Source organism: Scylla paramamosain, chromosome 21, assembly GCF_035594125.1.
Source record: "Scylla paramamosain isolate STU-SP2022 chromosome 21, ASM3559412v1, whole genome shotgun sequence".
In the NCBI taxonomy this organism is placed as follows: Eukaryota; Metazoa; Arthropoda; class Malacostraca; order Decapoda; family Portunidae; genus Scylla; species Scylla paramamosain.
The window spans coordinates 16156827-16170766 of record NC_087171.1 but is presented as its reverse complement, the minus strand read 5'-3'; the positions used below and the strand labels follow the sequence as shown (position 1 = coordinate 16170766).

General features: G+C 41.7%; 1 protein-coding gene across 1 annotated transcript in view; it reads right to left on the bottom strand.

The window, feature by feature from the left end:
- Positions 1-13940, bottom strand: part of LOC135111121 (neural-cadherin-like) — a 189602-nt gene that overhangs the window by 37016 nt on the left and 138646 nt on the right. Inside the window, exons 4-6 of the mRNA XM_064024097.1 lie at positions 1469-2040; positions 505-673; positions 68-190 (exon numbers count right to left, since the gene is read on the bottom strand). Coding sequence (XP_063880167.1) covers positions 68-190; positions 505-673; positions 1469-2040 — 864 coding nt within the window. The remainder of the gene's footprint in view (positions 1-67; positions 191-504; positions 674-1468; positions 2041-13940) is intronic.

The following is a 13940-nucleotide window of genomic DNA, read 5'->3' as shown; positions in this document are numbered from 1 at the left end:
GTGCACTGGCAGATCTGAGAACCTCTTATTTCCTGTGCAGTGTGAACGATGCTACCAAGCGTCTCACCTTTCAGTGCGAACTCTGAAATGGTGAAGTGGTAGTGGCTGGAGTCGAAGGTGGGTGTCTCAGGGGAGTCTTGCACTTGGACAATGACGGCAGCGGCAGGTCGTGGCCACCGACGACCGCCTCCTGTTTCGGGAGGTGGAGGATAATGAGAAAAGGAAAAAAATAAATAAATAAAATTACCTACGTGATACATGTTACAGATACATGTGTGGTGCCTGTAGAAGATATATGAATAAACATAAACATCGAGAAGTGAGTGAGAGAAATTATCAGTATACACCAAGACAACACTAAGTCTGTCTCTGCCATGCCCATCCTCAGACTCCTCTCCCTTCACAGTCTCTGCCACCACTTGCCACTCTTCACCCCACCAAGCCCTCACTCCCTCTTCACCCTACACATGCCCTGCTGCCAGCCCCGCCCCGCCCCTAACTCACCTCGTTGCTCGGCTGTGACCTGCACCGTGTAGCGGCCGCCTGAAGTCTCGTGGTCCAGGCGGCGGAGGTTGTAGATGACGCCAGCCTCGTCGACGCCAAAGTTTTCCGTGTCACTGAGGTGGTACTGTAACTGTGCTCGCTCCTGTGGCCGCGCGCCCTCCACGCTCACCTGCCACCAACAGGAATTACAGGTGCGCTCAGAAAGAGAATACATCCTGGGAACGTGTGTGTGTGTGTGTGTGTGTGTGTGTGTGTGTGTGTGTGTGTATGTGCGTGTAAGGTCTTCGGCCGAAAAATCAAATATGAAACACGAACTGCCGGACAGGAAAGGGCAAGGGTAACGCGTGGCATTAACTGTTCAAGAGCGTTTCTTCAGAAATAGACAGCCTCGGGATAAAAATAAAGCACGTACCCGATCACGAACAAAGTTTACACACCAGCGGCTGTTCAGTTACAAAAAAGATGGAGCAGAAACAAAAGATAGCGACATGATATTTTGGAGACGCGATGGTATACATATATATATATATATATATATATATATATATATATATATATATATATATATATATATATATATATATATATATATATATATATATATATATATATATATATATATATATATATATATATATATATATATTTTTTTTTTTTCCCGAAAGAAGAAACGAAAATCAATGAAATTTGATGAGATCGTTCACGCGGTGCCCGTGCGGCCAAATCCCCATGTGCCAGATTCATCCGCAGCATACATCACTAAATAATTCACGTAGAGTACTGTAGAGAGTACAAGTCTTTGAAGCACTCCAGAAGGACAGCCATTGTGTTAAGGTGCAGACAACACAATATTACACGGACGTAAGACAATATGGTTTTAATGGTAGCCTCGGATGCACAGTGATTCAAAACGTCCCACTCACTACAGAAACAAGACACAAGTGCAGGGAAGGCGCGCACTCACTGTCAGGATGGAGGTGTGTAGAGGCAAGTCTTCCGTCACGGTGCGGCGATACTCAGACTGAGAGAACTGCAGGAGGGGCCAGCGGCGGATTCCTTCTGCTTGGGAGTTCTGGTGACGCTTTTTGAGGTGGTGATGACTCCGCCTCTTCCTTTGCAAAACTTGATGATGTTTGCGGTGACTGAAGCTGTGAAGATGACTGTAATGGTCGTGATGAAAGGAACTGTGGTGGTGACAGCCTGAGTGGCCCTTGCGAGCCTTGGCTGGAGTGTCATATTTTAGTTGTCTTTGTGTTCCCAGAGAGTGCTGTCTGGAGAAGGCCGAAAGGTTTCCTGTCTTGCTTGTGTTAAAGGCCTCACAGTGGTGGTGTTTTGGAAGTTCTATGGGAGTAAGGCGCCGCGCTGAGCTCTGCAGCTGATGCTGTTGCTTCTGCATCAGAGGAAAACTTACCTTCTCTGCTCCCTGCTGTGTTACCTCAATAGATTCGCTCACTTTCCCCCTCGAGTCTTCCGAGGAGTCCTTCCACCATAACCTGTGTCCTGTGAGGTCATGCTGGCGTGGCGTGAACGCCTGCCCTGGGGACGGAAAGAAACCATATTACTCGTTTGAAGAAAATGTCGCTGTGCTAATGACAAGCTGGGCTGAATAAACCTTACATGTAACAACTGCAGGCTGCTCTATGTATGTGGCTATAATTTTTTGCTAGTATAGCTAGAAAAATATTATATTATATATATATATATATATATATATATATATATATATATATATATATATATATATATATATATATATATATATGTATATATATATATATATATATATATATATATATATATATATATATATATATATATATATATATATATATATATATATATATATATATATATATATATATATATATATATATATATATATATATATATATATATAAAATCTTTTTTATTTATTTTCTTATAATGGGCAAACAAAAATAAGAGTTGACTGCGTGCATGCTTTTCTCGAGGACACTCCGAAGTAGCGTAAGTGACGGAGCGAAGCCTGCTGCTGTAGGCCATCCTCAGAATCGATCAATAGCCTGCAAGCACGAGCTGAGGAGTGGGGCAGCGGCTCCTTCCTTGTTTCACTCACGATATACATCTAACAGGCAAAATATGTCGAACAAGACTGGCCAGCGTGAACCAACCCTTAGCCGCACTGAATTCACCGACACTCGACTCCTTGGAATAGTACGTGATGCCCGACAAAAAAACCCCGTGATGGTTGGAGGCGCTTTCGTAACTTGTAACATAGATAAACAAATAGATAAATAAATAAATAAAGACTGTGAGGCGTAACTGGTGATATCAGTACTGACACTCATGCAAGTAGATGACGTCATCCACGCAGCCAGTATTGCAGCCTGACCTTGTTAATAGTCACAACTTCACTTTATATGCATCCGCGCGTTCTTGCGTGCATGTGCATGGAATCCGCATATGAAAAAAAAAAAAAAGAAAAAGAAAACTCAACAACGAAAAGATACCATCCTCAGTGCATCGTGTTCCGCTGGGAATTGTGAACACAAAATACCGTGCATCAGCATTGAGCAACAGTGTTGTAAATAAATAATAGTGCCTCGGAAGAAACGCTCAACAGAAGCGCACCTATTGTTTCTCTCAGATTCCAACATATCATTAAACTTGTATTACCCGCAATACTTGGACTTACGATCAAGACAGCGGTGTACTTGAATTCGCTTCTGTAAGTTCTTTTGTTTCTTTCCTTGAAGCCTCCTAAATTTGGTTTAGTCTGGTTATACAACACAACATTAATAAATAGTAAAATCATTAATTATTTCAATTTCCATAAACCTTATCATCACAGCTATTCAAGGTTATCAAGTTTTCCAATTCAAATTTAGGTGAAATCAATGTTTTGAGCATACAGTATTTTAGTATTTTTCTATCGCTACCTCCCATCCGGCCCTGCCATCCTTCCGCCAGCTTACTCTTGGCCAGAGCCTTGATTTTAAAAGTATAGTGCAAGAGTCAGGAGTCCCGGCACAGCAGCAGGAGCGGCAGCCCGGCCAACGCTCATTAAAACTTTTCCCGCCAACACCTACTGTCACGTGGAAGACTCTCGAGAGGTGAACCATTATAGGTGATTACTTAGCTCCCGGTTCTCCATTAATCCTGTGACTTATTCTCTTATCTTTCTTTCCTTTAACTTTGTGTCTTTCTTCTTGCCTTCCCAGAGATACCGATCAGCCTTTGTTGTGATCTCATAAGCGACTTAAATGAACCTCGTTTCTTATGAAGATGTTGAGCGATAAGGATATGAGAGAGAGAGAGAGAGAGAGAGAGAGAGAGAGAGAGAGAGAGAGAGAGAGAGAGAGAGAGAGAGAGAGAGAGAGAGAGAGAGAAAAAGAGAGAGTTCAAAGGGTATTGTAGAAATAAGAAAAATAACAAATGTAGTAGTAGTAGTAGTAGTAGTAGTAGTAATAATAATAATAATAATAATAATAATAATAATAATAATAATAATAATAATAATAATAATAATAACAATAATAATAATAATAATAATAATAATAATAATAATAATAATAATAAATATTATCGACATCTCCATTAAAATAAGTAACAGCATCACCGTTACTTCACTCATTACAATTACCACCACCACCACCATCACCATCACCACTCCTGTTGACTACCCTGAATCCCTGGCCGACAAATCCTCCGGGACGCTGCTTTGCCACGCTCGTCACTTAACTCCCTCGTAAATCGCAATGGAGGCAAGAGAAGCTGGAGGACGTGAAGTGTGGAGACGAGGACCTTAACATGTGTCTAAGTCTGCACGAAACACTTAACGAGACGGAACGAGGCAGGAAGAGGAGACTGGGGACGGAGTAAAAGGTGACCGAGGAGGAGGAGGAGGAGGAGGAGGAGGAGGAAGGATAGAGTGGCTTTACGGCTTTATATAATACTCAGATAGACCAGACCTAAAAATACATAGAGTAACACTAAAAGCTTGAGATTGACGCCACTTCCACTGACAGAATGATAATAAATGTATCTTATATCCTACTATACATTAAAGGACTTGCCTAAAATAGAGTAACGTGGGTGTGAGCGGTGGGAGTGGAGGAAGGATAAGCAGTTCTCTGGCAATACTTAAATGAGGAGTGACAGATGTGTGACGTGAGCAAATGGTCAAAGGGGAAGGGCTGTGAATGATCTTTCTTGGTATAGTATTGTGGGACTGGAATTGCATTCATGTGTATGTAATAATATTATTATTTTTACACACACACACACACACACACACACACACACACACACAGAGAGAGAGAGAGAGAGAGAGAGAGAGAGAGAGAGAGAGAGAGAGAGAGAGAGAGAGAGAGAGAGAGAGAGAGAGAGAGAGAGAGAGAGACCGTGTTATCCTCCCCGGTGCAAACTGTGGCGAGTGAACGGTGAGTGCTGAGCTGGTATGAGTCTGGTCTTGCTCTGAGGATGGAATTAGTCAGGATGAGCTGCAGTGGGAGAGAGAGAGAGAGAGAGAGAGAGAGAGAGAGAGAGAGAGAGAGAGAGAGAGAGAGAGAGAGAGAGAGAGAGAGAGAGAGAGAGAGAGAGAGAGAGAGAGAGAGAGAGAGAGAAGGGGGGTGATTAGGATGACCTGAGAGGCGGGAAAGGTTTATGGTGAGGTTAGTAGAGGGTGAGGCGCAAAGGGACAAGTTCAAAGGTGAGAGAGAGAGAGAGAGAGAGAGAGAGAGAGAGAGAGAGAGAGAGAGAGAGAGAGAGAGAGAGAGAGAGAGACTATGGAGTGAGGTACATGCATAAATGGTATATAGAAGAATATATTGAGGGAATGAACTGCAGTGAGTTGAGAAAACGATAAGGGAAAGATGATGGAGAGATTGAGTGCAGAGAGGAGATGGTGGAGAGCATAGTCTAAGGTGAGATGAGAAGAGGAACAGAGAGAGGCGCCGTGTGGTGAGTGAGAGGATGGGGAAAGGGTGAGCGACAGGTAAATTTCGGGAGCGGATCTGTCTTTCCATCAGCCAAGTCGCCTCGCCAAGGACCTCTTAGGGATTCTGTGGGTCGATCAGGCCACACTCACTCCTTGTCTCTTGACGTCACCGAGTTATCCGCCCGTGATGTGACGCTTAAACAAAATACGTACAAACGTGGATACTAAAAATCAATAAATAGATAAGCAAGTGAAAAAAGTGTGTAATAATAATAATAATAATAATAAACGGTTTATTATTTAGGCAGTTGACAAACTGAAAATGTACATAGGGGGTGGGGAAAAACTTAACATTAATCTTAAAGGTAAGTCTAATCTAGGAGGGAAATACTATTGATTGATGGCTCGCACCATGGTGGGAATCGCACTGAGTCTGTACCGGTCCGTGCGCGTCGCCTTCAGGGGTGTGTGTGTGTGAGTGTGTGTGTGTGTGTGTGTGTGTTAAAACAATATGTAATTAATTTCTCTCATTAAACTTTTTTTTTTCATATAATCTTTTGTCGTTCTATATATTACAGAACTTGATGAATAAACTTGCACTTTGTTTCCTTCCCTTTCCTTCTCGCCTGAAGAATGATGTCAGTAACTGGTTGAATGAAAGGAAAGCAAGAAAAAAGATGAATGAAAGTGGGAAGGAAGAAAGGGGCTAGAAAGAGAAATGAGAAGAGAAGGGATGGAAGGGAAAACAAGAGAACAATGGTGTTATTCCTGGACCCATCTTTCATAAACCTCCCTTTTTTTTCCGACAGAGGTATTGTTTTCTACATCTCTTTGTGTTTTTGACGCTTAACTCACTCAAGAGCCGCATCAGTCACCTTTCTAAAGGAATGACTGATGTGGCAGAGTTTCCATCACCATCAACCCACGTGCCTGTTTCCTGGATTTCACTTTCTTTTCCATTCAACACCTTTAACTCAATTTCTTTACACTCTTCCCTTGCACACAGTCGCTCTCCATCCTGCTCAAATCCCGCGTGTATATATTATCACTTTCCGGATCAGGCAGTTATGCATCACATTTATAGGGCACTCATGTAATTTATCACGGCAGACATTCCTTTCTTTTAATACAATGGTAACCGTGACAACCAGATCACTGCACGTCCCCGGCGCTAGAGAACCACCCAGATATCCACCCGTGCATGAGTGAGACTAAATGGCCGGCTATGGTGTGCGCCAGTCATATCATATTCCGCATTCATACTGGTGCATTTATTTCAGTAAGTAATCGTGAGGCATAAACAACCTGCGGCTTATCTGTGAACCAACTCGCGGTGAACCATGAGCTGTTCAATTAATCATCACTGCATGCCATTGTGATTTCCCCCAGCCACCATGTCCACCTTCTCATCACACACACACACACATACACTTATTGAACACCCTCACATCTATCAAAAGCACGTATCAAACACACACACACACACACACACACACACACACACACACACACACACCCACACACACTAAACACCCACACGTGTGCTTGCTATCAACGGTAGCTCAACATCACGTCAGGAAATACGAAAACTTCTCTGTGCCTCTCACACACACATTAAAAAAAGGAAGAAATAAAGGGAATAAAAAGAGGAGCTCGTGACAGTGGCAGGCGAGAGAGAGAGAGAGAGAGAGAGAGAGAGAGAGAGAGAGAGAGAGAGAGAGAGAGAGAGAGAGAGAGAGAGAGAGAGAGAGAGAGAGAGAGAGAGAGAGAGAGAGAGAGAACCTGCCCTGTCTCCATACACCCTATTCTTTCCCGCTGCGGCCCCCCGTGGGAATCCCAGGAGAGGGGAAGGCAGGGATGCAGAGTGAAAGGCAACGATCAGAAAAGAGAAACAGCGACCAAAGAAAACTAGGAGCGAAAGAATGGAAGGGAAAGAAAAAAAAAAAACAGACGGATCTGCACTTATTATGCCTGTACACGTAGCGTCTATATAACAAGAGTAGCAGTGTATGTGTGTGTCTGTGTGTAGAGCCTGATTGGCAGACGTGGCCTTACTCTTTTCGAAATAGTGGCACGAGGAAGAAGTACGATATCAAGGTAATGTATTCAGGTGAGGAAAGCTTCGGTGGACGTATCGCATCGACTCTGAATTGTTAACGCAAAGAATGGTGAGGCTGTACAAAGAAAAGGATAAAAAGGTGAAGGGAAAATAAGTGATGACGGGTGCACCTGCTGCTAACTCACGTCATTTCAACACGCGGCGTGGGTGAGATTTCCACAGCAGAGAGAGAGAGAGAGAGAGAGAGAGAGAGAAATGCGAGGCGAGGTGAGGGGTTCATCTTGACGCGAGATTATGTAGGTGTTACTGATGAGGGGAATGGCTGACTGTTAGAGCGGAATACTGAACTGAATACTGCCTTCTGAGAGAGAGAGAGAGAGAGAGAGAGAGAGAGAGAGAGAGAGAGAGAGAGAGAGAGAGAGAGAGAGAGAGAGAGAGAGAGAGAAGAGAGTCAAAAAAAATTAAGCTTAATCACTCTTCATTTACGAGAATGTGAGAGATAATAGCGGTGTAAGACTGTCCCTCTGTTAAATAAAACTTTTGGCCTCTTGATAAGCTCTGAAAACACAAAGGTATTCCATTAATTACGTCCAAAAAATGAGTGAAATTACATGACTAACCTACGAATTGTTGCAAGGTAATTTGTCATTTCTCTCTCTCTCTCTCTCTCTCTCTCTCTCTCTCTCTCTCTCTCTCTCTCTCTCTCTCTCTCTCTCTCTCTCTCTCTCTCTCTCTCTCTCTCTCTCTCTCTCTCTCTCTCTCTCTCGCCCTCCACGTAAGGAATACCTGGATATATCTCCTCACTCTCTCTTGGCGAGGAACGATTTATATGCAAATGGGATGCTTTGGTTATGCAGTAAATCTCGTGAAAAGTATCAGTAAATATTGTAAACCATCAGAGGTGAAGTGGTAGGCCGTACTCCCCTCAGCCCTCACTTAGACCCTTATCTAGGTATGAATGACTGGAGGGCGAGGTAAGGAGGAGGAGCATAAGGACTACCAACATTGGCCTCGGGTGGAAAGCGATGAGGCGGAAAGAATGGAGGCTAAGAAAGGAATATTCAAGCAGGATAAGCCATCGCTTTGCGGGGAGCTACTGAGGAGGGATTGAGGTATATAAAGGTGCAGAAGGTGGGTGGTGGGAGGAGGGGTGTTGAGGTGGTATGAATGGGGAGAGTGAGTGCCTGGCTGTTGCACGAAAGGGATTCAAGTGTATAAAAGTGCAGAAGATGGGGTGTGGGAAGGATGAATAGGAGAGTAAGTGCCTGGCTGTTGCGCGAGAGGGAGGCTGAGAGGCGCTAAGCAGGTTGGGTTTATCTTGCTGGCATGGTAAAGAGGAACATAAAGCACGTGATAGATAAAGAATATGGTACTAAAGCGATTTCCTCACGGAGAGATGAGGCACCTCTGCAGTGCTATCTCAGGATGGAAGAGCCGATTACCATAACACCGCGAGCACGGCTGTCTTTGTTTCCTATACTCCCCGACACACTATACGTCTAGACACGCGTGGTGCTGTGGCTTTGTTCTGGTTCTCCTCTGCATCAGCAGTGTAGGCAGGTGTTTTGAGGACACCAGAAGCACCTTCATTAACTTTCACAAAAGTAACGTTCGTTAAACAGAGTTTGTATATAAAAGTATAAGATTTTTTTTTTTTTCTCCATTTCTTCTTAATGAGCGCGTTATTGAAATAATAATAATAGCTAACGACAAGTCGTACGGGGGATGTCATGATTACAACTATAAACATTTTACTGGCAATTTCGTCTTACTCTAACTTAGTTCTAACACTTTCCTTGCAGGTAAGGTTCTGTAAATAAATGTTACACTTCTTCTAGCTGCTCATTCTCCAAATAACTTAAATAAGTGACTTAAAATTTCTATAAACAAAACATTTACTAACATTCCGAAAAGGGCACAAATGAAATATTCGTCTCTGTAACCACTTATCAAAAGTTTTGTAATTTCAGAACAGCACTCTCCTTTCACTATTTTTTTTTTCTTTTCATTAGATCCAACTCTACTGGAATTCAATTAATTAATCAACACCTTCGACGTTTACACTCAACACTAGTTCTCGGCAATTCTGGATGACCTTTTCCCGTCCAAGCACCATTACCTTCTTCTACTTCCTGCTCAGCAAGTATCGTGTTTATTTTATCCACTTCTTGGCGTGAGTCCATTAATACAAGCAAAAAAAAAATATATATATGAATTTTGCACCTTTGCACGGCATCCAACAAAACTGTGACTCTTGCCTGCCCGACCCGGAGGGGAAACAAATAGAGGCACAGAAAAATGCCAACACGACTCAGGGCGGGTCTCGGGGACGATGCTATTATGGAAAGGAGCTGCGGTGAAGGAAGAGAGAGAGGGAGCGTGGGAGGGAGAAGAGAGAAGGGAAGGAAATGAGCAGCGCACCAAGTTAGGAAGGAAATGACAAGGAAAGACATCAGTTTGAGGAAAGTACGTTGTAGATGGAGTGTTGGGTGGGAGGGTAAAGGAGGAGGGTTCACAGGTTCAGGGGAGGATCGTTCAAGGTGTGGCGGTCACTGGCTGGTGTATGAAGTCAGGGAATGAAGACAAGGAAGGTGACGGAGACATTAGCAATAGTGGTAGTGGTATTTGTAGATGTAATAGTGTAGTAGTAGTAGTAGTAGTAGTAGTAGTAGTAGTAGTAGTAGTAGTAGTAGTAGTAGTAGTAGTAGTAGTAGTAGTAGTAGTAGTAGTAGTTATTGTTGTTGTTGTAATAGTAGTTGTTGCCATTTGGCTGTATAATGCTGAAAAAAAAAAAAAAAAAAAAAAAAAAAAATATATATATATATATATATATATATATATATATATATATATATATATATATATATATATATATATATATATATATATATATATATATATATATATATATATATATATATATATATATATATACACACACATAAAACACGGATCAGAATATTGTATCTCGTTTTCTCTAACACGGGGGGAGGGAGGGACGGAAAAAGGATGAGGACTGAAAAAGGAAACGGAGGAAGGAGGGAAGGAGGGAAGGAGGGAGGGAAGGAGATAGGGAGGGAGGGGACACAACACTGGTTTATGTCCAAGGGAGGATAGTAACGAGGGCAATGTATTCTTGCCCACGTCACAATGTGTCAAGAGGATTCAGGCAACCGCTGAAACGTCCTTATCCTTCTCCACCCCCACCTCTCTCTCTCTCTCTCTCTCTCTCTCTCTCTCTCTCTCTCTCTCTCTCTCTCTCTCTCTCTCTCTCTCTCTCTCTCTCTCTCCACTGACTAGTGTGGCAGAAGAGAAAAAGCGAAACTGTTTTCAAATTCACATTGCTAATTCCGAGAAATTTAATAAAAGCCAGCATTGTCATAGAACGTTTTTACGGGATGCATATTTTAGCTGATGGAAATCTACAGCCAGCTACGTTTCTTTTCTTTCTATTTTCAGCCATCGTGCACCTAAGGCTAGCTTTCTTCACTCCGCTTTTGCTGCGCCTAAAATATAAAATAATAACAATGATAATGAAAACTATGGTGCGCCTGAGATCTAAAAATTTTGATCAGTATGAAAAAAACATGATAAAAATGCTGTCTCACTCTGACAATGGCCTCTCCACAATTATATCAAGTAATTATACGTCCCTGTCTTTTTCTTTACTGAAAGTCTTAAGGAAATCATGTCTGAAAACTCTAAACACATGTCCTTGTCTATTATAATTATCCTTATTATTAGGAGTACACAGTATTTTATATCAAAAGAATAAAAACATCAATCCACAAAATCTTTTATTACTTCACAAAAGCAAACACCTCCATGAAGTTCCATTGTTTTTCACAACACTGCACCACTGACAACACTTCCGGGAACCTCAGATCCAACACTCAACGAATTATTTTCACCGGTATTCTACGAGTACGTCCGACAAAACGCTGTTGGATGAGAAAAAAAAAAAATCACACGATAAATATGAAGCAAAAAATTCTACATTGCATCCATCTCTTAGAAAGTGAGAAAATAATCATCCTGTTTACTTTTAAAATGGTGAGATTTTCAGCCGATAAGACGCTCACAGGAAGCACTCATTCATTTTTTTCCCCCACTCTTGCTGTTTGATGAGCAGCGGCGGAAGGAAAGCGAGATGGCTTCTTTCAGCGTGGCGGCTTTTTGATCAAGGAATGAAGGACAAAAACAGGGTTCGGCGGTAACGTCATCAAAAGCAGCGATCCCTGAAGGACGACAAAAACACAGGGAGTGGGGAATACATAGGACAGACGGGCATGAAGTGATGGTGGTAGTAATAGTAGTAGTAGTAGTTATTGTTGTTGTTGTTGTTGTTGTTGTTGTTGTTGTTGTGGTGGTGGTGGTGGTGGTGGTGGTGGTGGTGGTGGTGGTGGTGGTGGTAGTAATAGTAGTAGTAGTAGTAGTAGTAGTAGTAGTAGTAGTAGTAGTAGTAGTGGTGATGGTTGTAGTGGTCATAGTAGTAGTAGTAGTAGTAGTAACGTTGTTGTTGCTACTACTTCTGTTTTATTTTTATTTTTAATTTCTTTTATTTCTTTGAGAGAGAGAGAGAGAGAGAGAGAGAGAGAGAGAGAGAGAGAGAGAGAGAGAGAGAGAGAGAGAGAGAGAGAGAGAGAGAGTCCGTTATCAATCAACACCACATAATACCTGATCGTCAAAACTCGCCTGCACAAGACTCAAGACCAGGGAACGTCCATCTGGCACCAGCTTCTCGCATTGTGAAGAAGACAATACCTTGCTTTCACTGCACACCAAACATCTCCTGTCATTTCCTTTAAAAAGAGGAAAAAAATATGTACGTTATCAGAGGCAGCTGTTGTGAGGAGCTTTTTTTTTTTCCTCCTTTTTCTTCTTTCCCTTTTTCCCCTTCAGTCTGGTGGAAAATAAAGGGAATGTGGGCGTCATATTTTTGCATAATGTACGTGTTAAGGAAATATAATGTTTTAGACGCACTGGTCTTCAAAATAGTATACGCACGTCTTCTTTTTCTTATATGTACTTCTGGCACATTATCGCGTACATAAAAGGATAGTTTTTGAGGAAAATTTCTTAAGTTCGGTATTTACATTACCATTTTTTTCTTCTCTATTACGATGCTAAGGGTTTCATTTTCGATAATGGCAAAGCAGGAAAGTAACCTGTTCATATGATGCTGGAAGTTTTCCCCTCATCTCTCTCTCTCTCTCTCTCTCTCTCTCTCTCTCTCTCTCTCTCTCTCTCTCTCTCTCTCTCTCTCTCTCTCTCTCTGTGTGTGTGTGTGTGTGTGTGTGTGTGTGTGTGTGTGTGTGTGTGTGTGTGTGTGTGTGTGTGTGTGGAAGGGGGGTTGTTTTACACACACACACACACACACACACACACACACACACACACACACACACATACACAAACACACACACATACACACAGGGGATTCACAGGGCTGAGTTCAATGGAAACATGTTGAGTTTTGACACAATTGAAGGGAGGATGAAATTTTCATTGACTTAATTGATGTTTCGGACAATGTAAAAGGTGGACTTTTCCCTCAGCCGTGGAAATACTGGGGATGCAACAAATAAAGCTACTTTGACAACTAAATCAAACATGGGCCAATTTATTTCTTCCGGGGAATTAACGTGTATTGCGAATTAATGAAAATAAACGTCAAGGGAATTTTTTCTTCTATCACAGCAATCTACTGATTTGTTCGTTTGTTGTTGTTTAGAGAGAATAATTGAACTTGTTTTGCAATGCTAAAAATATTTCATATAATCGTACTCACACCTTTATTTGGTAACTGAATTAAGTTTGATAGTAAGAGTACAAATTCCAGGATTAGGAAATGTCAGGTTCAGTACACCATTGGGCTGGTTCTGCTGCATGAAGGAGTCTCGCATTTTTTGCTTTGAAAGTGTCAAACTTCCATTACTGAGACACAAGGCATTAAACAAAGCAGGGAAAAACGAGTCCCCCGTAAAACGTTTCTAGGACTGCCCTCCAACATTATCGAAAGGAAAAAAAAATCAAATGATTACATGAAGGAGTTAGTAACTTTCTATGTTTAACTAAATAATTTCATTTACAAACTATTAAACACTGATAAATTCTACCACCAACACTACTTCTTAGCACGGAAGGTAAAGACAGGAAAACATAACTGTCTTTTTTTTTTTTCAGACATGCACATAACTAACCACAATACCAGAAAAAAAAATGAAATTGTTGCCGTCTCCCTGAAATTGTAACGTGGCCATGAAATCTTAAGTTCTATAGAAAAAATATACACTTTGTCACATGACGAAAATTCAAAATCTTCCTTCATCAGGTTGCATGTTAACTGGGAGCGAATTCATTGATACCGAGGTTATTGGTTACCAGGACCTAGAAATAAAATGAGATCATCAGTAACGTCTGAATTACAGAGGACAAAGCACAGACCTCTAATCAAGG